This window comes from Mauremys mutica, chromosome 2, assembly GCF_020497125.1.
Source record: "Mauremys mutica isolate MM-2020 ecotype Southern chromosome 2, ASM2049712v1, whole genome shotgun sequence".
In the NCBI taxonomy this organism is placed as follows: Eukaryota; Metazoa; Chordata; order Testudines; family Geoemydidae; genus Mauremys; species Mauremys mutica.
In genome coordinates this window covers 231,152,206-231,180,074 of record NC_059073.1, presented here as the reverse complement: position 1 = coordinate 231,180,074, position 27,869 = coordinate 231,152,206, and the positions used below count along the sequence as shown (strand labels likewise).

The following is a 27,869-nucleotide window of genomic DNA, read 5'->3' as shown; positions in this document are numbered from 1 at the left end:
TACCAAAAAAGCTCCATTCAACCTTTGTATAATTGTCTCTTTAGAAAATTCATAGCGTGCACACACAGTATAAAGCACAATTACTCATACTGGACACAAGCAATTGCTGAATCCAATATATACGTGAGCACATTCTGCAAAAAAGGAGCATGTGATGGCTACACAATGCCACATTCGAGTCACTTGCTTTGTTACTCAATTTACACAGGTGCTTGTTACATCATTAATAAATGGCTTGACATATCCTAGTTTGTCTCAGTGGAAGTGTGATGCACTTAGAGGATCAGATATACTGGCATGGGGAAGTCAGAATTCTCTCTAAGGCAGCCTCGTCTCCTATGCCCTTGGCAAGATGGGTAGGAGAGGTAACCAGTGGTACCACCAGCACACCCCATTTAAGTTTCCATATGGGAGAATGTGGGAGCTCTAAGTTACAGCCAGGATTCAAGCAGAGGCTACCCAAGAGGATGCCCTAATTCAGTGAATGTTCTTAGTTGGCTCATCCATGCCGTCTTCCTAGTCAGGACTGCCCTAAAAGTGATAGTTACAGCAGATTTACTCTGACACCAGATCACCCTCAGAACCCTCTGCTGAGGTGTATCCTGGGCTGAATGTATCCCAAAGAAAATCAGATGTAGGCACTATTAACCAGAGCCTAACTCACTCATTATTCCACCAAGCTGGTAATATTCACACATTCTCTCAGCAGACCCTTAAGAGTGCTATAGTGAGTTGAACAGTTTCAAAGTATACTAAGATTTACTACTCTACCCAGAAGTATTACAAAATAAACACTGAATTACATTTAAAACTAAAGACAAGATTGTGCCCCAGTACACTGAATAAAACTCCTCCCACACTGTCCATACAGGGCTTACTCAAAGAGTATGTCTACACTGCAGCTGGGAGCGTGCTGCCCAGCTCGGGTGAGCAGACGTGCACTAGCTCTGCTCTAGCTAACCTACTAAAATCAGCAAGGTAACCAGAGTAGGAGGGGCAGAAGCTCAGGCTAGTTGCCTGAGTATAAACCCTCCCAGACCCCTGGGTGTGTACTAAAGTGGCTACACCCAGCTATCCTGCTATTTCTAGAGTGCTCGCTCAAGCAGAGCTACCCGTGACTATCTATTCAAGCTGGGAAACACTGTCCCAGCTGCAGTGTAACCATACTAAAAAAATGCAGCTGGGGTGTGGGAGTGTCAGGTACTGCACACCCAATACCCACTCAAGCAAGAAGATAGGGAGAAGGTGGAGCCATGCCACTACTTTTCTACATGCCAGCCACATGGGAAGCACAAGAGGGGCAGGAGAAACTGCACTCTGAAGAGGAAGCGACACAAATTACTCCTCCCATGTTGTCCTCTTGCTTTTGGGAAGAGGAAGTTTTCACTGAGTCACAATTTTTTTCTGGGGTTTTGAAGCAACAAACCATCCCATATTCAAGGTAGCGTTCAAAGCTCAATCTGATCTTAAATAAACAGTGTACATTTTAAGATACAAAATCCTCAGCCTTTATTTTGTTGTGTGTTAATTTACCAGCAGTAAGTCTCCCAGTCACCAGTGCAAGTTAGCAAGAGTCTACTGTGATAATCGTGTTTTTTCTTGAAAGCTTCATTCGTTAGAGATACAGAAAGACTATCTAATTTTTACTAAAAGTTTGGTTCTCTCCAGTAGCCAGAACTCTGCTTAACTTGAGGTGTGTGTATATCTTTTAGAGAAGATGTAATAAGTAGTGCGTCATCACAAAAGCGACCATATCTGCCAAGAAATGCCTTTGCTAAGGAGCATGACACACTTAAGGTTGTAAATAGAATAACCATTACTAGCTTGATTCTGAATTCCTCCTTCCCACCCCCACCACCATCTAAATTCCACGAAAAGCTGGTTTCTACTCAAAATTTCTTATGCATGTTGTCTAGCCAGATGATGGTTTTATGGTGATGGTGGTGCTTTTGTTTCGTTTGTTGTGAAATATCTGAAATATTAATCTGACAAGGTTTACTGGTTGCAAGTATGAAAAATAATACTTTTTCCTCCTGGAAAAGTCTACATTTTTTTCCAGCGTATTCCATCTCAAATGCCTTGTTTGGAAACTCCAAATGTATTTCACTCAGTTGTCTCCAAAATCATCACTTGTGTTTTTGACTACTGGCAATTTTAGTAATAGTAGGCAATCATTGCGTTATTCACCACAAGTCTTCAGAAACCAGTAAACCTTATGAATTAACACAGCTAACTCTTCATGCATCCAGATTAATCCAAGCTTCAAATTACATGTCCAGTCCTTTCTGATATGTAATTAAATTTTTAAAAATAAAAAAATAGGTCATAGGTGCAACCTGGCCAACCACTTACATGTCATGTACACTCACAATCCAAAAATATTGCCAGAACAAGATAAAGTCAAAAGAAGGCTTCTTCAATATCTGTGGGTTTGCAAACATACTGGTGGTTGTGACCAGACATACCCAACAACTGTGGCTTTTCATGAAGCAGAGGAAGTATACAGAAACTGAAAACAATATGACAGCAAGAACGCATGTTATCTTTGACAACACACAAATCATCATACTGTGGGGTTACCCAATAACCAGGGTCTTACAACAAAGTACAGAATCCAGCAAGCCATATCTTTTAAACAAAAAACAAAAAAAACCCACAACACTAAACATCAGATATCTCATTGGCAAGAATATTGCAGCTAAACATTAACAGAAAAAAGAAAGAAAAGTTTGCCGACATTCTACTCAACTTAAAGGGCCATCCTCAAATAATTTACGTCAGTATTTTTTAAACACCTAAAGGGTTTAATAAAATTTTATACAATGTTTTCACACTTTTTTTTTTCATTTCAGTGGAGATATTTTTATTTTAACATTCCCCTGGAGTACTGAAAAGCCAAACACAACTGCACTGTGCTGAGAACCAGAAACAGAAACGTGAAGCCAAACAAACTAGTTTTAGGGCATGGTTTTCAAAAGCACTCAATGTTGGCCTAACTCTGCTCCATTGAAGCCAATAGTAAAATTCCCTTTTATTCGTCTTAGGAGAAGAGTTAAGCCAATGCTGGGTATGCTTTATAAAATCCCACACTCAGCGTCCAAGCTAAGTGAACTACAAGGATTAACGAAGCAATGTAAAAAATGCAAAGTTTTTTTTTCTCCCCAATTAAGAGTTAAGATCTCAGGTCAAACTTCTAATGCAGCAAACCATTTTGCTTTCATTACAGTTTTATATTATACTTGGCATGGAGGAATCTTAGTTACCGCAATAATCCTCTTTTAACCCAGGAATGGGGTTAAATGAATCTTCTATATTCTCTGTGTTACAGTGAACTCTATGCTTCCTCTCCACCAAATGAAATATTACTTGTCAGACTGTGCGAACCTTGGCATATGTCTTATATTCACATCTCATGAGCAGTACAGGGCTATGCAGTTTCATTTGGTTATGCACTTTCATTTAATACAAAGTAGTGGTACTTCTACCTGATTGGAAGAGGAACAAATTTAATCAAGTTAATCCAGAGCTTCCACATAGTTTCAGGTAATCCAAGATCAATCCTTTCAAGGAGAATGACCCAAGATGCTGAACCAATGAAAAACTGACATAATTAATGCAGATACCGCTACAAACTGTACTACTTTCACAATTTATTTTTCTTCTTTTTTTTTTTAAATAAAGACTGATTGCTTCTGTTAGAACATGTTCCCTTTTTATCAGCCCCACTTAAAAAGAGAAAAGTAAAAACAGAGAGGTGCCCTCCATTATGGGGCTAGTAGTCTCAAACAAATTGGCTTCTTGCAGTGTCACTTGGAATCAGATGTATTTTTAAATATATAAATAAATCTCCTTCCTTGCCCAACCAGCTTCATAATTTTAAGAAATAAATGGAAAGAATCCTAATGCAAACATCATTCAGATGGGACCCAACAGTAGGTTCAGTTTCAGACCTATTGATCTTGACTAAATCCATTTAAAAGATCAATAAGTGACATTTTCAGAAGTGAGCTTCAATGCCCCTACTCTGCAAGATATTCTGTGTTGGTGGACCCCTGCACCTTCAAAGTTTATTTATTTTTTAAAATAGCATAAGATTTCCGTGGGGCTGCACACAGGCACAGGAGTCCACCCCACTGCCAAGCAGCTAACAGGATTGGAGTATTTAGGAAGCAAGGCCCTGAGGTACAATAGTCTCATGGATGTCAATGGGACTACTCACGTATCTAAAAATCAGACATATGCTTAAGTACTTTCCTGGATCAGGGTCAAAGTGTGCAAATGCAATTTAAGATGTTAATGCAGATTGTCTTGTTGAACAAGTGGTTATACATATGAAAGTGCACCAGTTAATTTAAAGTCTATTTTGAGGCATCTTTGAAAACATCTAATGGGTTTTCTCAGTCAGTTACAGCAATTGCTTTTACTTGAGAAAAAGATTTTGACTACATTATTTTTGTATGCTAGATGAAACAGAAAAATCTATTATACTTTTCTTTAAACTAGAGGCTTCATTAAAAAAATTCCCCATAACATTTAAAAATAAAAAAGAATGAACAGTTGCATATAGCTTCACAGCAGCCTTTGCATTCCAGAGGCACCAGCCTACACCACCTGCATCCCCTTAAAAGTTAAAGCAGTTACAAAAGGCCAATCACCTAAATAAATTAAAAAGAAATAAGGTTTTCCCTTGGGATTACGATAGACTAGAGTTTGAATTTCTGTAGCCTTTTTCTCACTTTGTGTATCCCAAAGCACTTCACTAAGGGGTGAGATAGACACTGGCATTAAAGCGACTGCAGACAAATAGAGCAGCCATTAGAAATTCAGTAACAGCTCACATATTAGAACCAGTTTTATTAGAAAAGAAATGAATGTTGGGCATAATTCCAGGGTTATCCCCATCTCTTTTCAAAGGGTGACATGAACTTCCATCTGGACAGTTTTCCTTTAACCATTTTTTAACATAATTTGTGAAAACACAATAGAATTGTAGAAAATAGGAAAAGAGCTATTAGATCATGTAACCCATCCTCTTGCCAGTTAAATATTTTTCCCTACAGAATACTTTCTAGTGCTTTGCCCAGTCTATTTTAAGCATATCAAGAGGACTGGCTTCTACCTCCCATCCCTCCTTGGAAAAGTATTCCATAATCTATTAAGAACATTGTTAAGAAGTTTTTCCTGGTGTATTCAGCCTACATTTTTCTTTAAGAAAAAAATATATATATATTTACAGCCCATTACTACTAGTTCTATCCCACCGGACCACCTAAATGATTCTAATGATTCCCTTCTCTCCTTATCATTTACACCTTCAAATATATGAAGATGAATACTTTCCTCTAAACACCTGTGACTTCTTTGCCAAAAAACAAAGTTCCTATTATAGCCACACTATATGTTCAACTTGAATAAATCAATCCCTCCATCCCTATTTCTCTCCCCACTCCACCTTTTTAAACATATTGATTCAAACTTTGTTTACCCATTCTCGGTCTTCTAATACCTCTCCAGTTCTCCAACTGGCTCAGTCAGTGGTGGCACTCTCCACTGCCCCCTAGGCCAGACAAAGACATCCACTCAGGGATGCATTCTTATACACAGGTACAAACAGGTTTTGCATCATTGAACACACTGAGGTACATCCCCTCTATGCATTAAGTTGTTGCCTCTCTCATGGTGCGGATTGGTTCTAACAAATAAGTCTATTCATCATATTGTTCTTTTGTATTGTTTATCCATCATATTGTCCTTTTATACTGTTTTTAGACTGGGTCTGCCTGTTCCTTGTTATCTGTGTAGGTGCCGTCCTGGAATACGTTCATCTTATTAGTACTTACATGTGTATACGCTCTTGCCAACTTCTGTGAGAAGGGCATGCCTCTGGCTCACAGCCTAACTTTGCTTTATGTTAGCAATGTCTTGATCATTACTTCAGTTCAGGCCTCACACCGGGCCTCTGATACCAAGGGTTTATGCTCCAGGGCCTCCTCTTACTACAAGGGGTTTATTACAGGAGTGGATGAATGAGATTCTGTGGCCTGCATTGTGCAGGAGGTCAGACTAGATGATCATAATGGTCCCTTCTGACCTTAAAGTCTTTGACTCTATAATATGTAAAACCAGAAAACAGAAGTCAAGTGAGTAAATTTGTTACCCAAATTCTTTTGCCGCATATTGTCCAAGCCTGTTGATATATTTATACTGAAAGTTTATAAATTTTCATGTGTTCAAAAACTTGCATTTTATAAATAGCTAGATTTCCAAGATTTTCAATACTTTCTGGTTGTCCAGACTGCACTTCCCTACTTCCTGTCAAAGACTTTAGAAATAGTCAGTAATTCAGAAACTTTTAAAATAATTTATAACCCTCAATTTTAGTGGTCCAACTTTCATTCGAATATTTCTTCTTCCTTCACGCCTGCCTGCTCCACTCCCAATTCACCTGTAAATCCCCTTTATATTACCACCTACCTCTTTGATTATCAATACCTCATTTGGCTTTCAGATTACTATCACAACGTTTTGCATACCATCTTTAATATAAACAGTCACATAAAATGATGTATACTGTAGTCTGAATGACAAAAAGCAGCAGTGCAAAAAACATTGCATGTAGACTATATTAAAGAATTCAGCTATAACACAAATAGGAAGAGAGAAAAACAAGCAATACAGTCAAGGAAGAAAACAATGGACAAGACAAGAAAGGGAAAGGGGAGAGCAGAGGAAGGAGACAGTGATGGGAAAGCTCTTCCCGATGTCAGGAGCAGTACAGATTATACTGTATAAGGGGAAAAGTTTGTGAAGAGGGCTGGAGCACGTCCATGAGAGTTATAAAAAGGCATAAACCCAAAAATATCAGTGGTGCAAGAAGTGGAAGTGGGCAGAGGAGCATCATCTTCCACTTATAATAGGTTTGCCAATGAGTAAAAGGGTTAGAGATCATGACTGGAAAAAAAATAGTTTTGAAGATGTTCCTTCTTCTGGGTATTGTTCCAAGGATCCTAATAATTAATTTCTACTCCAAACAGAAACACACACACACACACACACACACACACACACCCTCTCTCTGAGGAGACAACTGAAGTGCCTCCCCTCTCCATATGCTAGAACAAAGAGTACTGTCTCTCTCACAGCAGAGATGACAAATCCAAAAATTATGGAGTTTAAAGGACCATATGTAGACAGTGGCATCAGAAATAGGGCATAGGCACTCAAAAAATAATTAGTTTTTAGAAAACAAAAATCCTCACATCTCTGGAAGTTTGTCTAACGAAACAAAAAATTGAACCAGGAGTGTTGTTCAAAACATACTGCTAAACCTTTCATACTGCATGCACACATCTCTTTTAACTTGTGCATAATTTTGTTCTGCTTTGAGTCCTCTTAAAGTATACTCTGCTGGCCTGTTTGCTTGTATTAAGCATATCCCTAAGCCATCTATGAAGGCATCAGCTTGCACAACTACTGAACTGGTCAGCTATACTGAGGCATAGCTGCTTCACTACAACAAAGGCTCTTTGCTCTGGCATCCACTGATAAAGCACATAATTTTTAGCAGTTACTGCAATGGCACAATCAGCTTTGCTTCGCTTGCGAAAAATACATACTGGATCTTTTCTACAGCTGACATTATGGCTAGTTTGGATTTGACCATGCCGATCTGTTGCCTTGGATGCTATGATCATGCCATCCCCTATAAATATTAACTTCTTCCATTTGGCAAAAGCATTATAAAGTCAAAAAGTTCAGATTTCAGGTGCTGCAGTAAGAGCACCTTAAATTGTTTAATGGTTAGTAGAAGCTGGTGGAAGGCAAAGAAAAGGGAAATCCACATCATCAGTTTTGGGATGGTTGTGGAAAAAGGAACTCTGCCCTTGTGTGACCATTTTCAGCCTGGAGATAAACAATGAGCTGTTCCAATATATAGATGGTTTGCCCCCTCCTTAATCACCAAGTTAGCATGAGAATTGTTCTCTACTTCACAGCCCTTTTTAGGCAGCATCAGATCACCATCTTCCACGGATTCTCACAAGAGACATAAAAATGTCATGGCTGCATTATGTGGTGAAGGAAAACCCATTAAAATCTCATAGTCAGACTGACAATACTTCAGACATTCCTGGAGACAGTCTTGCCTACAGCTCTGGGAAGTTAAAAGCCAAACAAGCTCACAGATTGTGTTTTTATATACCACCTTTAAGAGACTTCAATACCAAGTATTTTGAGTAGAAGAGCTGATGGATATCGTATCCTGGATTTTTTCACTAGTCTTTAAAATAATTATATTCTTGTATGACAAAAGTTAAATATAAAGGTTCACAACACTGATAATGAAACATACATTGCTCTTAAAATTATAAAAAATTTTACATGAACAGATCAGCTGTAGTTTTAGACACAGCATAAAATATGCAAACATACTAAATTCAATATATTAAAGAAGTATTACTGTGAGCTGCAAGCCTAAAATGTTCTATGAACAATCAAATCAGAATCCTGTAACTTCATAAAACAAACTATTTTGGTTTTGTTCTGTTGTTTCTGATATACATTGAATACATTCCTTTATATATGACACAATGGGAGAAGAGTTTATCTGTGGCTTACTGTAGTAAAATATTTACTTAGAGTTAAATCAGTATTACACCCCGAGGCTATATCTTGCCTCCACTGAAGTCAATGGGGTCAGGATTTTATCCCTGTTAAGGAATAGATTTTGACACCCTGACTCATGAGGAGATATTCTACCCTGCGCAAAGCCCCACTGATTTCAAAGGAAGTTAATTTTAATATGCTACATATATAAGCTTCTTTGTGTGATAATTTGTATTTATAGGAGGCTGTTGTAAAGTTGCCAAACCAAAAATCTTTGCTGAGCCAAAACTGAGTCCAACCAAAAAAAGGATCAATTTATTATTAGTCTAATTGTAATAGACATTTATTGGTTTTCATTGTATCCTCATTAGGCATGTTATATTTATATTCATGAAGAGCAAGCAGTAGAACTAATCTCCTGTTTTTAATCACATCAATATAGTGCTGACAATGATGGTACAAACTTTCTCACATAGATCTGCCAACGATCCTAATCCCCAATGTAAAGTGATTGCCATCTCTAGACAGTATTAATAGTTAAAATCTGAATGCAACAGTGGGAAATGAGAAGTATTTTCCAAAGTTAGTTAATACAACACTGTAGCGGGTTTGTGTATTAATTTCCAATTAGAAACTCCTGAATCTAGGCGGCAAGTGTATATAACAGTGATACTCAGACTGAAGCTCTCAAGCTGCAATTTTCTCTTTAATGCATCTCCTGTGGCTCTTTGCAGCACATGATATTAAAACACTGTGTGATTTAATTATTAACCACTCTAAGTTATTAACCAATAAGGATGCTTTTATGATGTCATTAACCCAGGGATCTCAAACTCGAATCACCAGGAGGGCCACATGAGGACTAGTACATTGGCCTGAGAGCCGCATCACTGCCACCTTTTCATATAAAAGGTACAAAAGCCCCACACTCCGGGCTCCCCTTCCATGAGGCCCCATCCCTACACTGCTTCTTCCCACCCCTTCCCCAAAGTCCCCACCCCAACTCTTCCCCCTCCCTGCCCCTATTCCAACCCTTTCCCCAAATCCCCACTCCTGCCCCACCTCTTCTCCGCCTCCTCCCCTGAGCGCGTGGCTCCCCACTCCTCCCCCTCCCTCCTGGAAAGTGCTAAGTGCTGCCAAACAGCTGTTTGGCAGCAGAAAGTGCCTGGAGGTAGGCAGAGGAGTGGGGACGTGGAACACTGGGGGGAAGAGGGAGCAAGGCAGCCAACAGGAAATAACTCTGGGGGGGGGCAGGGGGAGTCACAGGGAGCTTGGCGGGCCACAGGAAACAACCCCACGGGCCAAATGTTTGAGACCCCTGCATTAACCACTTGCAGTTGAAAATAAAATAATATTTGGTCAGTCATTCTGCTGAGAGAACAGTACATATAAATTCTCTCTCTCTCTAATATAGATAATTTTTTCACATCTTAGCTCATAGAGCCGAGAAGCGATATATATCACACACACGCTCTGACTGCCCAATTATCATCATTATTATTGTATCAACTACAATATAAAGTACTATAGTAAATGAAACAATGAATTACCACTACTGTGGCTCTTTTGGGTAATGTTGATTGCCAATGTGGCTCCTGAACCTGAGATCTGCGTATAACTGGTGTACAACATGCCAGTTTCACACCAACCAAGAAAGGGTGTCATTACTCCATGGAATTCTAGATCTGTCCTGAAATAAGCCTTATAAGAGTAAAAAATGCAAATAAACTGTCAAATTAATGTTGCAAACTGGAGGTCATATGTATTCATTTCATTTGGAACCACGAACCTCATATATTGGAGACCAGCACTTTCTCCATGAGCTCTACAGCCCAAATGATTTCCAAAAGATTATTTGGAATGTAAACATATGCTTTCACAAAACAGACAAATATTTAACTTCCATTAGGAAACAGCATTACTCTGGGCACAAGTGGAACCATCTGTCAACAACGCTCTGCAAATGTACAGATACAAGGATGATTGTTCATGTCTCTTGCCTTCCATCCCTAGCCCCCACACCACTGCATTTCAAAACACCACAAGGCATGTAGATTTCTAGGGGAATTACTGTACTTCTGTTGGTCATTAGACCAATATTAAATAATGCAATCAAGATATACAGTAATTCCTCCAAAAGATCCTTTTATGACTTACTGCTTAATGTTATGTTTTATTACTGAATATTTTATCTTTTTAATTCTTCTAATGCGGCACTTAACACAGAACATACCCTGCAATTGGCACTAAACCAAATGAAAATGGACAAGTTATATCTTGTACAGTTAATGTTATCTTTATCTACTAGAAAGCTAAATATTGATTTCCCTTCCCCCCAAAATGCGAACTTGCTCATGATATTTTGCATTTTATTGGCATTACAAACTAAGTGAGAGAATTTTTATTCAGATAAGGCAACTATGTCTGTTATTGCTTTAACCGAATCTCCATTTTATATTCCCAAGCAACAAAAAAAAGCAGCCAATACAATAGTTTGAAGGGAATGTTTTAAAATAAATTACCTCAGTGAGTTCTGGGTAGAAAGAGAACAGGGAACATTTTCAGAAGATAACCAATCCTAGCAGGCAAACAATTTGTGAAATTATACCCGGAGTGGTGTAACAAAGGGAACCACATAAAAGGTCACAATGCTGCCAAATAGATAAATATGACATACTATGTTTCAGTGGTTCTCAATCTGCTTGCGGCCTAGTCAGCACACAGCTGCGGCCTATGTGACATCCTCAGGGCCAGACAGGTAGTATATATATTGTGTGATACGGCCCACATCACACACAGAGCTGCATATACGGCCCATAATGGTAAACAGGTTGAGAACTACTGCTATGTTTAGAAGAAAATTATGCAAGAAACAAGAAAAAAAATGTGGTAGAATCTATTCCCAGGCTAACAATTTAATTTTACAAATCAGAAACAGATATTTTGGCTGTGGAGTAAGAACCCTTCCTTCCACATCCTGTCAGCTGGTATCTTCAGAGTTTTTCTACCCTCTGTTCACAGAAACAGAGAAAAATAATGTCCCCCAAACTTCAATTGCCTGGCCAAATTCAGCCTCAGTTAGCTCTTGAAGGGAATGAAACTGCACAGACTAGAATCAGAATTTGCCCTTGCAGACTCTCTATCATCATGATGATACACAAATTAGAAGAACCCAGTTTGAACTTCAGCTTCTAGGGCCAGTTTGCAGGACTGCCAGCTTGGAGAGGTTGGGGGGGGGGGGGGGAAGGGGGAGAAGGAACATCTTTTTACTTGTAAACTGAGAAAGTTTTATCTGAAGTCAGTAAAAGATAATAAATATGAAACCACACAATGCCATTTACAGAGTTATTTTTAGAGTAGAACTGCAATTAAACTCTGGATGGCCAAGAATGATTGTCCCAAATAGTTCAATAAAACTGTCTGGTATTTTTTGTTTTAAAATTTCAAGACCACCTTTGCTATGTTGCAGGTTGTAAAAAATTTAGACAAGAATTAGGCTTTAATAATGATCCGTTACTGTGACTTTTTTTTTAACATCTAATTTTACCCAAGAAAATGGAAAAGATTTGCATATTTTAAAAAGTGTCTCCTGACGCATGCAATACTAAGGTCTAGAGCAGTTTCCAACTTCAAGAGTATACAAATATTACATATACACATTCCAATCATTTCCAAACCAGAGACAAGAGAAAGTTTGCTACATCTCACCGTTAGCCATTATGGGATACATTTAGTATGTTCTACATAAACACTGAAAACATTTGAAAAATCATTTAAAAAAAATTGTCCTGCCTTTTTATTTTTAAATCATTTAACTGACACCCTAAACTTTAAGCTAACATTTCCCAAACAGGAAGTTGGTGGTTTGTTTTTTTGTTAGGAGGGGTGTGTGCAAATAGTTTGCTTACTAATAGTGCTGTCCTAGGAAACTTGGGGCAAAAGAAAGGACCAGAGTGCTGAGAGAAGGCTCCGTGAGTTCAGATCCAGCCTACAACCACTGCTGCAAAGTGTGCAGCTAAAGCTTTAGGTAAAGTCACAGGCAGCTTCTTGAAGGCCATCAGCCTTCCCTTCCTACTCCTGCAGGAGACTCTAAGGCTGCTGGCTGTGGAAACACTTGAAATGTACCAGGCTGCAAGATCAGGCAGAAGCCTACACGCCCAAGCTACCTTTCTCTGCTGCTGCAGCACTCCTCTCAGCCAAGAGAGCACAAGTAACATGCCCCAGCCTTTAGAGAGGGCCAAACACCACACCCTGAAGCAACTGTGTGTGCCAATGCATGTGTTAAGGGAGGCAAGCAGCCCAAGAGCAATAAAAAATTAACAAACCCAAGAAAAATATATAACTGGACAAAGGATAGGAGGGGAAAAGAAAACATTAACAAAAAGGGTTAGCAACTGTGCCAGGATATGGCACAAAGAGTTGCTCATAGCAATAACAAGAAAAAAAAAGGGGGCGGGGGCAAGGCAGGGGGTAGGATGCACCAAGAAAGAAAAGTCTTGTACAATATACAGGATTATATATTTAGCAAAGAGACTTACCACCAGAAACAGGGGCATCCATGAAAACAGCTCCCATTTTTTCAACTGCTTTAGCTAGTTCTTTTGAAACGGCAGGGTCAATAGTACTGGAGTCTATTAACAATGAACCTTTCTTCACTTTCCTTAAAAAAAAAAAAAAACCCAATATCAATAAATAAAATATTTGTAGCTAAGTAGAAACTGCACATGACGACATCTCTGACTGCTGTCACTGGCTAGTAAAGCCAATGCACTCCATGCAAGAAAGTGGCCATGGATCCTTTTCAGATCACAATCTTAAAATCCTAGTGCGACAGACCTGCTAAGGTACCAACATATAAACCTGTTCCCCTTGAACTTCATTATACAGAGTTATGGGTTTGTTTGGATTTTTTTTGTTGATTTGTAAGTTTGGTTTTGATAATCCAAAACTAGTCACTTAAAATGGACTAACAGCTACACAAAACCCTTATGAAACTGAACAGAAAAAGGATGTTCTGCCTAAACCCTGCTATAACACAAAGGATCAAGATGACTTGCGTTGTTTAGGTACAAATTCTATCAAACAAGATTATATATAGTTCCATATGTGGCAGACTTAAAATATGTTTATACAATGAATGTTAGAGTACTGTATACAGGTATATAGATGCAACTCCCTTCAAACTTTTAAAGTTACATACACAATGGATCTTTTTTCCATAATCAATCTCTTTCATATAAAAGTATCTGATGAGAATTACCTATTTCTTTCAATGTAACAACCTCCTTTTATTTACCACCCGAACTTGCTCTAAATAAAAACTATAATTACAAATTGTAAATCCAGCAGATTGAAATAGGTAAGAGAAATGTGAAGCAACATGGAAAAGTTGTGGGGTTGTTGGTTTTTTTTTCCTACTGGGATCTGGTAAATGTATGTAGCATGGAAAAGTTCATTTTTCATATTGCACCTTTGAAATGTACACAAAGTAAAATGCAGATATCACACACAAAACATATCTTTAAATGGCAGCTGGCCATATTTGGGTCAAAAATCAAATTCAGACTGCTTCTTTGCCTCCTTCCTCCCCACCCCACACGCAATTCTTGCTCAAACAACCCATAACACTCAGCTCACATTTCCAATTTAAAAAAAGGTAATTTAAAGCTATATATTAGGCAATAAAAACCCATTCTATGATATGTTGTATCCAATTTCTATTTAGTGTACAGGGCAAATATATTTAATTTTATTTCTGTATCAGTGTGTTATTTCTGTATCAATGTAACATTGTTGCAAGTACACAAACATCTTGTTGTTTAACATAAATGGTTAAATTTTGCTCTTGGATATACAGATACAAACATTTTTGACTTCTAGCCCATACTACAACTCCAGACTCAAACATTACCCAACATATGACGTTCTCGTCCTACTTAACAGAAGAAACGGACTGGGGAGATTGGATACAGCCTAAGAAAAGCCAAAGTAATTATGAAGATACTATTGGGTTACCTTCCTCCAGGTTCATAACAAGCCCTCAAATAGGGGACTGATGGAAGTCTGTGCCACCACACAGAATATAGACCAGAGGTTTTCAAACTGTGGGGCACACTCCGGGGGGGAGGGGGGATGACACGGAGGAGCCCTGGCCCCAGAGGAAACGCAACTAAAAATTATAACTCAGCGGGGAGGGCTCAGCTCCCCCCCCCCCAAAAGTTTGAAAACCACTGATGTAGACCCACACCTCTTCTGGCAAATGGAAACTTCTGGAGTATGACTAGGGTCATTCTTACGCTCTTGGGATCAATGCTTTCTTGGCAAGAGTGAAGAATCCTTAAAAATGGTCAAAGTCCAACCTACCGGTATTATCAAAAAATGATACTGTTGCCGGCTCAAAGAGCCTGAGGCGGAGCAACAGCAGGGTTCGTTGCCCGGTGTGCGTCGCACTAATTATCACACCAGGGTGGAGAAGCAAAACCAGGTTTATTTGAGCCCAAATATGGTGCCAGGGAGAAAAGCATTCTCAAATCCTGCACACCCGCGCGCAGGCGGGGTCCCAACATTTATACCCCACTTGTTTGTGTAAGCCTTTTGTTCGGTTTTCCCCCTCACCCCTCCCTTCCCAGCAGCAGCTACATTAGGCATTACATTTCAGCGTGTTAGAAAAGTTCTCATTCGCATTCTTATCTCTGGCCTTCACAGCACAAACGCATACAGATTTTCCTCCCCCCTCTCCCCCTCCTCCCCGCCGCTTCTGCTGTTTCAAACTCCTACATTTGCAACTGAGACAGCTGATAGTTACATATTTTGCTTGCAGTCTGTTAGCATCTTAGGCTGGTTAAAGTTCACAGCATGTAAGAACTTTGGTTCACTTCAGGCCCAAAGTCACAACTTTGGTTTACTTAGGCCTAGTGACACCAACAATACCAAAAAAAAAATCCACACACAATCTGGCAGTTACTGCTAGTCTCTAGCTTTCCTTTACTGAGTGAAGGAATTGAGAAGGCAGATCCTCAGGTTGGGGTAAAACATCCAACCGACATCTTGAGACAGGAGAGAAGGAAATTCCAGCAGCGTTTAACTGCTTTCAGGATTCTAGGTTCCCTACAGCTTGAACTCACTGTCAGAGTACTCTTAGACCTACTGGCTGCCTTTGACACACGATTAAGTGCTACTGATCCACCCACGGAAGGCAGCTACTGTGGAGAAAGCCATGCCGTAAACTCATCAGGTTTAACCTGAACAGGTCCCAAAGCATGGGGCAACTACTCTTCTCCAAAGGTTCTAATCTACAGATTCCTTCAGGGCGCTATTCTGTCCTTCCATCTTACCAGTGATTAAGGCAATAGAATGCAGGGAGAAAAGTGTCCCACTCCTCTGCTGAACACAGAGGGGAGCTCCCCCTCCTCTCTCTGGTTTGGGAAAGGAGTGCTCCCCCACAGTTTCTCCTCCTCCTTGCCTAGTGCGGTAATGCACCCTGTACCCGCACTGAGTGTCCACACGTGCTATGCTTGGCCAGGGTATACGCTGTGACAGGCATATACCCACATCCACAATGTCCCTTTGTGGTAAACAATGTTAGTGCTACCACTTCAGGATCTGTAACCCAGAGTCTTGTGCATAACAGGAAACACTCTGGGAACCGCTTTGTTGCGAATTACTGGTACGGTATGGCACCTTCACACTTTTGGCAATGGCAGTTCCCTCTCACCTCTGCCAAACTGCATGGAAGGCATGCAGCAAGTGTATGATTATGTGGTTCTGCTCCTGCTGGCAGGACAAATGTTCGTGTGGTGCAGTACCAGTTATTGGATGGAATGGGTCCAAAACTATTTGAAACACCAAAGATGGCTGACAAGAAACTGCATGCTTTATGGGGAGCACTTAATCATTCTCAAATAACTGATGATGTTATGTAAGGTTCTGGGGGGAGGGCTTCCCACATTTCTTCAATGTTTTCTGAAACCGTGCTTCCAGCACTTCGGTGTGGAATGTGTACACCCGCACCTGGGGTGTACGAATGGGTACACCCCAGGTACGGGTGGTGAGGCAGGATGAGTCATAAAAACACAGCTCAGTGTCACATCTTCAAATGTTAATTTAGTTTGGTTTCTTCTGTCTGTATTATCGCTCAAGTTATCAACAAAAGCGTAAAGACATTTCAGTTAACTTCTCTTCTGTTTTCCATTCTGGTGCTTTGGACAGCAACAGTTATTTCACAGCTTAGCTCACTGTCATGAACCCTGCTTTTCTTTTTTAAAAAATAGCTAGGGGCAAGAGAGATGGAGAATGAATTGCATTTCTGTGGCACCAGAGTTACAGAACTCTCAGTCGTGCTGCGAGTCCCGCTGACCCATCCCAAACATGTGGGAAATATCCCATACTCAGAAAACAAGGTGCACACACAAGTGAAGTGAACGGAAACTTTTATTTAAAGAGATACATGGAGCACAGAACTACAATATTAACAGGCACTACAAATGAACAACAACAAAAAGATCAAATTCCCAAACATTACTGTCTGTGGACCCATCTCCTTGTCCTTCCACTCCCTCTCACCCTCAGAAGGAGGGGGCAAACAGACACAGAATATTGTGCAAGGGGGCAAACAACGATGACTCCTGGGTGGAGTTTGGGGGCTGAACACCAGCTGGTATACAGCCACCAGCTCATGCTCATCGTTCCACTCCTGCATGTTCTGGGGAATTCCCCTGCAAGGGGTTTCAGGTGCCGATGGAGGATGTTGTGACAGGTGTCCAGCATGCTCCTTCCCACCATCAGGAGAGGATGGTGGGTTGGATCCACCACATCGGCAGCAGCCTGCTTGGCAGCTGGAGGAGCAGTGGGAGGAGGCGGCAGTGCCTGTTCCTGGGGAGGGGCAGTGGTCACAGAGGCGGGCAGGGCCTGAAAGTCTTCTGCCACCAGTTGTTCTAGCGGCTGCATGAGTTCACAATCCCGTTCTCTCTGGGCATACTCCTGTTCACTGTGGTGTGATTCCAGATCCAGGAACCAGTTCATCAGTTCCTCATCCTGCCTAAGGGCCCAATTCTCCCTCCCCCTAAGGAACTCAAATGGCTCCTGCTCCTTCTGTCACTGCCAATGAGCAGGTCCTCCATGGCCCTTCTTCATCTGCTATCTCTGGGACACTGCTCCTGCCCTAACCAGTGGAGTGGGTTGCATTATATTTTATTTCTTCTTTGAAGGAACCTAAGGAACCCCCATAACCCCATAATATAACTGTGTTGCCAAAGGCCACAATATTGATACTTTTTAGCATCTCAGGAATGCAACTGTTAGTCTCCTTCCTTCTGAGACCACTTTTGTAGCCCATGAGGAAGGTGCCAAGGGTAATAATGGGAATATACCTACAGTACTATTATTAAAATGCTGTAATGTTTACAGTGCGTGGAGGGGCTGGTTGGGATGGGGTTTAGTTCCTTTCCAGGGGTACATCACCACTTATTTATTTGTTCTTTAAAGGCTGGACACCGTTTGGAGAACATAGTACTTTTCAAGGTACCAACATGAAAAAATAAAGGTGTACTTCCACTGCTGTGGAGGGGCTCCAGCCACCTACGCCAGAGAGAAGTTTTTACTAATAGCCACCTATCTATGTATTGCTGAGTGGAGGGGTTTGGTGAGCTATGAAGGTGGACCAAGAACATTTGCCCTGTCCTTAAACCTGAAGAACCAGTTTGAATTTCAGCTGCAGGAAAAATTTGTTGAATTATGCTTATAGGACTGGGAGGCAATCTGAGAGGCAACTGACCATATTCCAAGCTAGTAGACAGTTCCCAGACACAAGAGGAACAGAGAATCACTAAGAATGTTCACTCTAGCCAACTCTGCAGCACTAGAAAGTCCAGCCCCTGTGTCCGGTAAACAGCACTGAAAGGGGCAGAGAGTCACACTGCAAGTGTATTTTCTTCCCTGAACTTTCTGATTAACACTGCAAGCCTGTCACCTCTCCACTGCTAAAGGACACAGCATTGTGTTTGTGCAACTGCCAGAGAGGATCCTTCACCCACTTCCACTTCACCCGGCTCCTGCAGAGTGATTCAGCACCAGAGAGGCCAGACACCAGGGACTGGGAACGGTCATAAACATCTGAAATGGTCATCAGGAGAATGGACTGCTCTGATACTCCTCGGACAACCAAAGTGTTCCCTTTCTGTTTCCAGATCTAACAAGGCCTGCACCAAGTCACTAACTACTCCCACTTCCCTTCTGCAGGCTCCCATTTGGAAAGGAAAGGGGGTGGGGCAGAGGGATGATTTGGGGTCTTTGACCAGTCATACGTGTCATAAAACTGTTCTTCTACCCACTTGGACCCTTTACATACACTCCTTTTCCCTCCAGTTCACACAGCCCTGGGACTATCACTGTTCACGGTGTTGGCAGTGAAATGAAGAGACATAGGGACTGCTCGTTAATAATCTTTTGTTATGGCTTCTGCTAAATGCATTACAGTGGTTCATGGGATTTCACTGAAATCACTGATTTACAGCTATGCCCTGCTTGGGGACCATGTTGAGGTGGAGCGGGGAGGTGGGGCAGCTTCAGGCATGTATCACCAGAGCAAGAGGGGAACACGGGGGTATATTGCAATTTACCAGTTTCGGGTTCTGGTTCCTGCAGTGGCTCTCGGTCCTCCTCAGGCTCTTCAGGGAAAGGCTTCCTCACCCAGGTCTGCTGGGCAGAGGTACAGAATCACACGCTTCTCGTACTGCGGGTCTCCCAGGGCTTCCTCAGCAGTCCCCGCTGCCTTCTTGTCCTGCTCCTCAGTGCCATCATATGAGGCCAGAGAGTTTGAGAAGGTGGTCATGAGTCACTTCAGAGTCTGTACTTGGAGCCCTGGGGAGCACCCAGTTCAGCTCATCATAACATGGGCATGTGCTAGGTCCCCTCCTGGAATGATTGTTCGAGTCCATCACCCTCCGTGTACAGGAACCTCAGGCACTTCCAGAAATCCCAGCACTGGGACGGAGTTTGGTGAATGCCCGACTCTTCCAGCCTCTGTGAAATCTTCCAGTAGAGGTGTATGTTCCTGATACTTCCGTTGAAGTTGATGACAGTGTACTCTGACCACACCTTGATGAGCACACTGGTACGCTCCAGAGACCAGTTGGCAGCTCTTGGAACATGATCCACAATGGTCTGTGCTGATTAACAGAGCAGTTCCCCAGAAAACTGTTCTGAAGTGCTCAGCGCAGGCTGCTACTAATGGTGGCAACGGGAGATAAGGGTCTGGCAGCAAAGGGATCAGTACATTGTGGGAATAGCCCTGGAGGACTATTGAGACTTGTGACCTGGTACATGCCCCTTGTTCCTGTCCATACTGCACTGTAGAACATGTATGGGCCATGCCATAGCAGAGCCATGTATATACCCACATCCCTCATGTGTGCTAGCTTTCTTGCTGTGCACTCTCCTTCAGGAACCTGCTTCAGGTCTTCAGATGTAGACAAGGGAGAGGGGAGGGTTATCACACAACACTGCACATCTAAGCATGTACAGTTGCAAGGGTAGATGTAGCACAGATATCCTATGGACTCTAATATCATCAATATTAGACAAGCACTCTTCCTTCAACATGTGTAGAGCAAAGATTCTCTATTCAAGTTAAAATGCCTGACAAAACTGAGGGCTTAGGTGAAAATAGCTGGTTCAAGCTCAAAACAAAACAAGATTGAGGTACTGATCAGAAAAAGGAAGAACCTCAAGGAGCTGGCTAGAACTCACCCCTTCCCACCCCTGCCCTCACACACCAAGGGTTTCCACCACCAATCAAAATGGTGCAGAACCTTGGAATCCTGCTAGGGATGATGCTAATCCTTGATGTTTTCATTGCAGCAATGGCCAGAAGTGCCTTGGGCTAACCAAGAGACTCTGGGTCTTCCTACCAGACCCAGAGCTAACTATGGTCACCTATAAGCAAACCACCGCCAAATGAGACAACTTCAATTAATTCTACCTTGGGAAGATCCTAAAGGCCACCCAATAACTTCAGAGAGTTATGCATGTGGCAGCCAAACTCCTGATTAAAACAGATCATACCAGTGCTCTGAACCCTACCAGCTATAATGACAATGTCCGATCCATTTCAAGGTCCTGATCCATCTCTTTAAAGCCCTAAATGGATTAGGAAGCAACATCTCAGTGACTGGCTAGAGCTTTGTATACCAACATGTTGGAGCATCCCTAAACGGTAAAGCCCTGATTTGTCCACACATGAATTAGGGGTAGAATTTTCCTAATGGAGTGCCATCTGATTATGATTTGGAGTTTAGGAGAACCAGAAGGACAGATGGAGCTGTGCTGATTTACAACAGCTGAGAATCTGGCTCCAAATCTTAACATCTTCAAGACACAGTTTAAATGATATGCATATTTTCAAAGGTATTTCCCAAACACCCAAGAAGAGGAGCCGAGTAAATCCTTTTACACTTTACCTGGTGTACTTATTAAAACCAGGAGGTACCATTTGTCATGTTAATGGACATTCTAAAATGTGACTAAAAAGGTGATTTTATAAAAGCCCTTCAGTATATCCAAAAGCAGAATTCAGTCAAGTTAGAAAAGATCAATATTAGACAGGTCAATGATTCTCGCTTTTCAATAATCTAGCCATTCTTTTTCCACTCACAAGTCCTAGAGTTTCTTTATCAAATAGTCTTTCAAATAAGGCAAGAGTCAATTGCAAGGATTTGTAAACTTATTAATTTATTTTATTTTAAATTGTTAACAAAGTCTGTCCAGATACTCTATGGTAACGTTCTGCACTACTGAGAGTCAACATGGCATCATTTCAGATCTAACCTACACATGGGATTCACTGACTCCAAAGGATTTAAAAAGAAAAAAAAATTATATGCTTGAGCAAGTGATTCATTGCCAATGAATATGGAAACACTGGAGAATAACTAAAAACAGCTATGAATCATATTAATAGGAATATGCACTTCTTTTTAGAAAAACATGAAGTTTAAATTGTGTCCCTCCTTTAAACTTCACAGATAAATCTTGTGCTAATAAAAGATAAAGTTATTTTAGTCAATGACATTTAACCAATATTTACTATTGAAAGAATCCTACATTTAGCAAAAAAAAACAAAAAAACCAAACAACCAACCACCGAGCAGATAAAAAACAATCAGTTAAATGCATGTCTGGCATAGCATTTAGTTAAAACAATAGAAAAATGACTTGATAAAAATCAATATTGTCTTGACCATGAATGGAAATTAACTAGCATAGAGCAAATTCTTACTTTAGAATTCCATTTGCTCCTGTGTAAACTTCTACGGCATTGGGGCTGGAGGGTAGCATAGTAATAATCCTGTCTGCTCTTTCTGCTACATCTGCTGGGGAATCCATTACCTTTAAAAAAATAATAATAATAATGTAACTGCTGTTGAAAGACAGAAAGAAAATATATCTTCTTTAATGACTTGTAAAGCACCACACTTAACAGCTAGACAAAAATGAAAACACAGGAAACAGACCACACCATTAGACAAGCTCTAGTGATGGAGGGAGAAAAATTTGATGAGGATCCTGTCACAGAGATTCCTCCAAATTCTCCATCCAGGGGTGTGATCTTCATGCTATCCATGGATCCTCCAAGATTGAGGGCTAACTAACGATCTACTGCAAGCACAAGGCCATCTATGCAAAATGCATCTCCACACTGTCTCTGGGGTGGTCCCATAATACTAGAGAATTAGTCGCACATGGATAACTGCCCCTAGGTCCCTTCTATAGATACTGGGAGGGACAGGAAAAGACCCCCCTTTCCACAGATGTATTTAATTTTAGAGCAACATACTGTGGTTAGCTTTGAAGCTAACCAATGCTGCCAGCAGGAACATATTGGCAGCATCATGCGTGTTCTGGCTGACTGCCAGGGAGGCTTCCAAAGGCCAAGGCCCTCTGCAAAAAGAGCAGTTGGTCCTGGAAAAGTTCTGACAGCAAAGCCATCCTAGCTAATCTTAAATTACTGCAATAGCACAACTGATACACAAAGTGAAAAGAGTGAAATCTTCAGACTTTGTGTTTCCACCTTGCCATAATCATACTGTCGCCTACAAATGAAGTCGGTTAATGAACAGCTAAATGCAGCCAACAACAATATATATTATTAGAAATTAGAAACAGAGACCTATTAGAATGACTAGACCAGCCTGGGCAAGACTGTCACAGGCAGTGTAATTCCTGGAGTGCCACAGAATTTAAGGCCAGAAGGGACCATCAGATCCTGTAGTCTGACCACCTCTATATCATGGGCCACTAAATTTCACCCCAATAGCTCTATATGGACCCCAATGACTTTAGTCCTCAAGAGATGAAGGCCTGGTCTGTATTACGATATTAGGTCATATAACTATGCCACTGAGACCTAACCCACAGTGTTAAGCTAGCTACTGCCTCTTGGGGAGGTGGATTACCTACACCAACAGAAGAACCCCCCCTCACTGGCGTATGCAGCGTTTTCACTGAAGCACTACAGCAGTGCTTCTGCAGCATTTTAAGTGTAGACTAGCCCTAAGCTGTTATGTGCCACAGGCAGAGGATAGGAGAGACCAAGGTGCTACCAATATCCGAGGCCCCTAAAATAACAGGGAATTGATTGGTGAGATATGCCCAGATGACAAGCAAACCGTAATGCATACTGCAGAGAAAAGTAAGTATTCCCAAGGACAAGCAACACACTAAATATCTTCTGCCTATTAAGGACAGCAAGCAAAATAAAATAAACTTGACAAGATGAGAGATTAGGAAACTAAAATTTTACTTTATAGAAAAATTAGAGTGCAAGAATAAATTTAATTAAAAATCAATTTTACGGCACTGATATGCTTGATTGATATTACTATTATGACCAATTACAATGCAAAATAAGTTAACACAAGTACAGCTCAAAATACAATTTATTACATGAAAAGTTTCTTACTGATGAAACTTAAAAGTTGTGTTTTAAGAAAAGCAACATGAGAAAAATAACTGACATATCACACTTAAAAACACAAGTCCAGACAATGAAAGTCAAAACCACATAAAAGACAGAGAAAACGACACAAACTTCATTGCTACAATTTGAGTCATTGTATTCATTTGAAACATTGCAGAAAATATATTAAAAAAATATATTCACAATTCAATTGACAACTGCTAATAAAATTATTTTAAATGTATAGAGAGAAAAGACATTTTAAAATAAGTCCTAAGAGACTTCTGCTTATTTTCAATAAATTAACTCCCTTTTTCATAGTAGGAGGCTTCTTACATCACAAAGACAGACTGGATGGAAATTAATCTTTGGAGAAGTGTTGCAAAATTAAAATCATCCAAAGCCACCAAACCTAAAAATGAATAAGTTTTGGTGTCCAAGGGCAACAGTTTATTTACTGACCACAACAATCTCACATTTTACTTGGCACAGTTACAGCAACAATGAACAGAAAGGAGTTGTTAAAAAGAAAAAGGGGGTATTCATTCCTTCTTTGAGCCCCATCTTTAAAAAAAAAAAGTCAAAACAAGAGTCTGACAACTGTTTTTGTTTTTAAGTAAAAAGTTAACAGCTCAAATGTCCCTCTCCGGAAACATGTCCACCTTGCTAATTATTGAGCTGTTACAAAAGATATCAATCAACAGCATGCTTTCTCAGAGACATGGCATCTTCAGGAGACAAAATACACACACTGTGGGTGAAATCCTGGCCCCATTGAAGTCAATGGCAGAACTCCCATTGATTTCAGTGGGGGGCAAAATTTCATCCATAGGGTTTTTCCACGCTTTCCAATAATATTTCTGTGTGCCTTCAAATTTCTTTAAAAACTGAAGTTGAGAGTTTGAAAAAGAGATACAACAGTAAAGATAAAATACTTTGTCTCTTTTCCTTCACATCCAATCATCTTCGTTTTTGAGTTAGTGAATGTATTAACAAAGATTGTGAAACACAATTTTTAATCTTTCAGCCGGTCCTAGACCATTAGGGTTCCAATCCTAATTACCTTACTCACAGGTAGTTGTTTTGATTGTAGTAGGATAACTTGCAGGAATAAGGTGAAGGGAGATCTTTTATATTTTTTTCAACTATTCAAGAGCCTAAATATCGCACATTCATGCTAAAGAATATCCTTGATTGTATGATTGTCTATTTCCATATAAACTCTCAATCACAAAGCATAAAATAAAAGATTTTGCTTTTTAGACCTTTTAAAAACAAAAAAAATTTAATTAAGGCTTTCCACATCACAAGGCACTGTTAACGTTAGGGGGGGAAAAGTTTGGTTAAAAATGAAAATATGGGTCCATGTTTATTTGACCCTAAACCAGTTCAACCATCCCTGCACAATGGATATCTATGAGTTTACACAACACATAAAAGTACATATAAATATAACTCTCATATACACAATTTATGAAGCACTAAACCTCAAAAAGGGCCCATCGCCTTTTATTTAGGATGGTAGGGTTTTTCCTTGCTTTTAAACAGTGACCATGAGAGAGAAGTTGAAAGAGGAAAAATGGGACAGTTTGGGTAGCTGGGTTTACCCAAAAGAATGATTAACTTCTTTTTCCTTTTTGTTTTAAATACAGAATACAGTATCTGCTGAGCGGTAAGACAAAGTTGCAGAAGGTGAAAGGAGGTAGACAGGTTCCAAAACACAAAATTGACACTAGGTAGAATGAATGAAGTAATATCAGCAGAAGGGCTTACTACTGGTTAGTATGTAGGATGTGTTCCCTCTGTGCCCAATCCCCAGATGATGGGAGTCTTTCCTCCTTTACTTCAAGATGTAGAAACTCATGCTTTTAGTTCTGGGGGGTCTCCAATTCAATCCCCAGTGCTAGTCCAGATGAGAGCCATCACATGAGTGGGGGCTATGCCAGAATTTTAACCTGGACTTGCATGCAGCTTCTTTTTTTAAATAACTATTTCCAGTTTTCTGACAGGTAGGGTTGACAACTATTTAATCACACACACTCAAACACCCTTGCCCATCCCCCATCCCTCAATCGCTTGCTCTCCCCCACCCTCACTCACTTTCACTGGGCTGGGGCAGCAGGTTGGAGTGCAGGAGGGGACTCTGTGCTGAGCCTGGGGCAGGGAGGCTGGGGTGCAGGAGGGGGTGTGGGGTACAAGCCCTGGGAAGGAGTTTGAGTGCTGGAGGGAACTCCTGGCTGGGGCAGGAGATTGGGGTGCGGGAAGGAATGCGGGGTGCAGGCTCTGTGAGCGGGTTGGGTGCAGGACGGGGCTCAGGGGTGGGGTGCAGGAGGGGTGAGGGATGCGGGCTTCGGCTGGGAGGTGCTTACATCAGGAGGCTCCCAGGTGACAGCGCAGCAGGGCTAAGGCAGGTTCCCTGCCTGCCTAGGCTCCACGTCACTCCTGGAAGTGGCCAGCATGTCTCTGCAGCCCCTGGGGGGGGCAGAGGGGTCTGTGTGCTGCCCCCACTCTGAGCGCCAACGCCACAGTTCCCATTGGCCGGGAACTGCAGCCAAGGGGAGCTGCAGGGACAGAGCCCACTGTGCCACCGACCAGGAGCCGCCCAAGGTAAGCGGGGCCAGGGGGCTCCCTGCACCACTTCCAGAAGCAGCCAGCACATTCCTGCGGCCCCTGGGGCAGAGGGGGCAGGTGGCTCCATGTGCTACCCGCACTAATAGGAGCCGATCCCACAGCTCCCATTGGCCACACTTCCTGGCCAACAGGAGCTGCGGAGTCAGCGCTGGAGGTGAGAGCAATGCACAGAGACCCCACCCCCCCGCCCCCTCTGCCAACGGCCACGGGGATGTGCCGGCTGCTTCCGGGAGCATCGCGGGACCTGGGCAGGCAGAGAACTTGCCTTAGCCCTGCTGCGCCACCGGACTTTTAGTGGCCTAAAATCTCCCGGTTTGGCTTCAGTAGCCTCCAAGAGACAGGGCCTGAAACCAGGAGGGTTGGCAACCCTACTGATAGGGGTGAAAATGTCAGTTATTTATACTGATTGTACAGCTGAAAATTAAGCAACCTATTTCCATCCTTTTACAGACATTATAAAGTCACTATACTGTACACTACACTGTATTGGGTACATAAGTTAAAATCACTTCAGTTTAATAGTTTACCTGGATGTTATGGTTGCAGGACAAAGCTGCGTTAAGACAGTCTGATACATTAAACACACCTCCTCCCCCCAATAAAATAAATAAATAAAAATCCAAAACTAAAACCTTTTCCCCCATTCACACCACCCAGAAAAACCTGAATACATTTGAGAACTGGTCCAGTAATACATATTTCCTGTGCAGACAGAGCCTGTATCCGGATAGACAGATGTATAGAAAACAGATGAACAATATTTCTTTCTATAGATGCTTATTCATTCTGTCCATGGAAAAGCCTTCTTTTTTCAAAAAATAGTGGGAAACACAAGTGCCACTAATCTATTATTATTTATCATAGTGCCTAAGAGCCATACTCATGGACCACGACCCCACTGTTCTAGGTGCTATGCAAATACAGAACCCAAAGATGGTCCCTGTCTCAAAGAGTTTGCAGTCTAAGACAAGAGTTCATCAAATACCTCTGATGGAGAAAGCTCTAGAATGCATATGATCTGACAGGAGAAACTGTACCAAGCCTCAGAAAAGCTGGAAGTCTACTGACCATGTGTATAGTATATATGTGAAATAGTTATTCAATTACTCCCCATGTTCTGATTCAGAGTTCTACCAAACAAACATTCCTTTAAATCCAGAAAAGAATGTGAAGAGGAAAATTATGCACAATCATGAAGAGTGGACAGTATCTTCACATATCTGAAAGCTTTTTTGCTATTTTTAAAAAGGGGAAGCCCTCACACTTGTCCCTCAGACACTGAAATAAATCTGTGTAATATTTCCAGTGCAAACCACTTCTATTGGCAGTATACATCTCATTTAGTATTTGCACTGTCAGAAGTTAACTAAAATAAAATACTTTGAAATAAAAAATGTTTAAAATTGTAAGTAATTGGGAATACTTGCTTTACTTTAAAAAGTACAAGTAAATACTGTAAGAGTTAATTTAAAAACAAAAACAAAAAACTGCCAACACAGGAATTGCCATACTGGAGCAGAGTAGTGGCCCACCTAGTTTAGATCCTGCCTCCAACAGTGGCCCAGTGCCAGATGTTTTGGAAGAAGAAACTCTGCAGAAGTAGGCAGTTAGAAGGAAACTTTTCTGGGGTTTGGTTATCATAACAGCCAATGGTTGTAAGTTGGTTGATGCCCAGAAGCAT

The 27,869-nt window shown here is 41.1% G+C and overlaps 1 protein-coding gene across 3 annotated transcripts in view; it reads right to left on the bottom strand.

Annotated features, from left to right (window-relative positions):
• HIBADH (3-hydroxyisobutyrate dehydrogenase) overlaps positions 1–27,869 on the bottom strand; it is a 145,625-nt gene that overhangs the window by 85,643 nt on the left and 32,113 nt on the right. For all 3 annotated transcript variants that reach the window (XM_045008260.1, XM_045008261.1, XM_045008259.1), the window contains 2 exons: positions 21,878–21,987; positions 13,143–13,264 (listed from right to left, as the gene is read on the bottom strand). In XM_045008260.1, the coding sequence (XP_044864195.1) occupies positions 13,143–13,264; positions 21,878–21,987 (232 nt within the window). The remainder of the gene's footprint in view (positions 1–13,142; positions 13,265–21,877; positions 21,988–27,869) is intronic.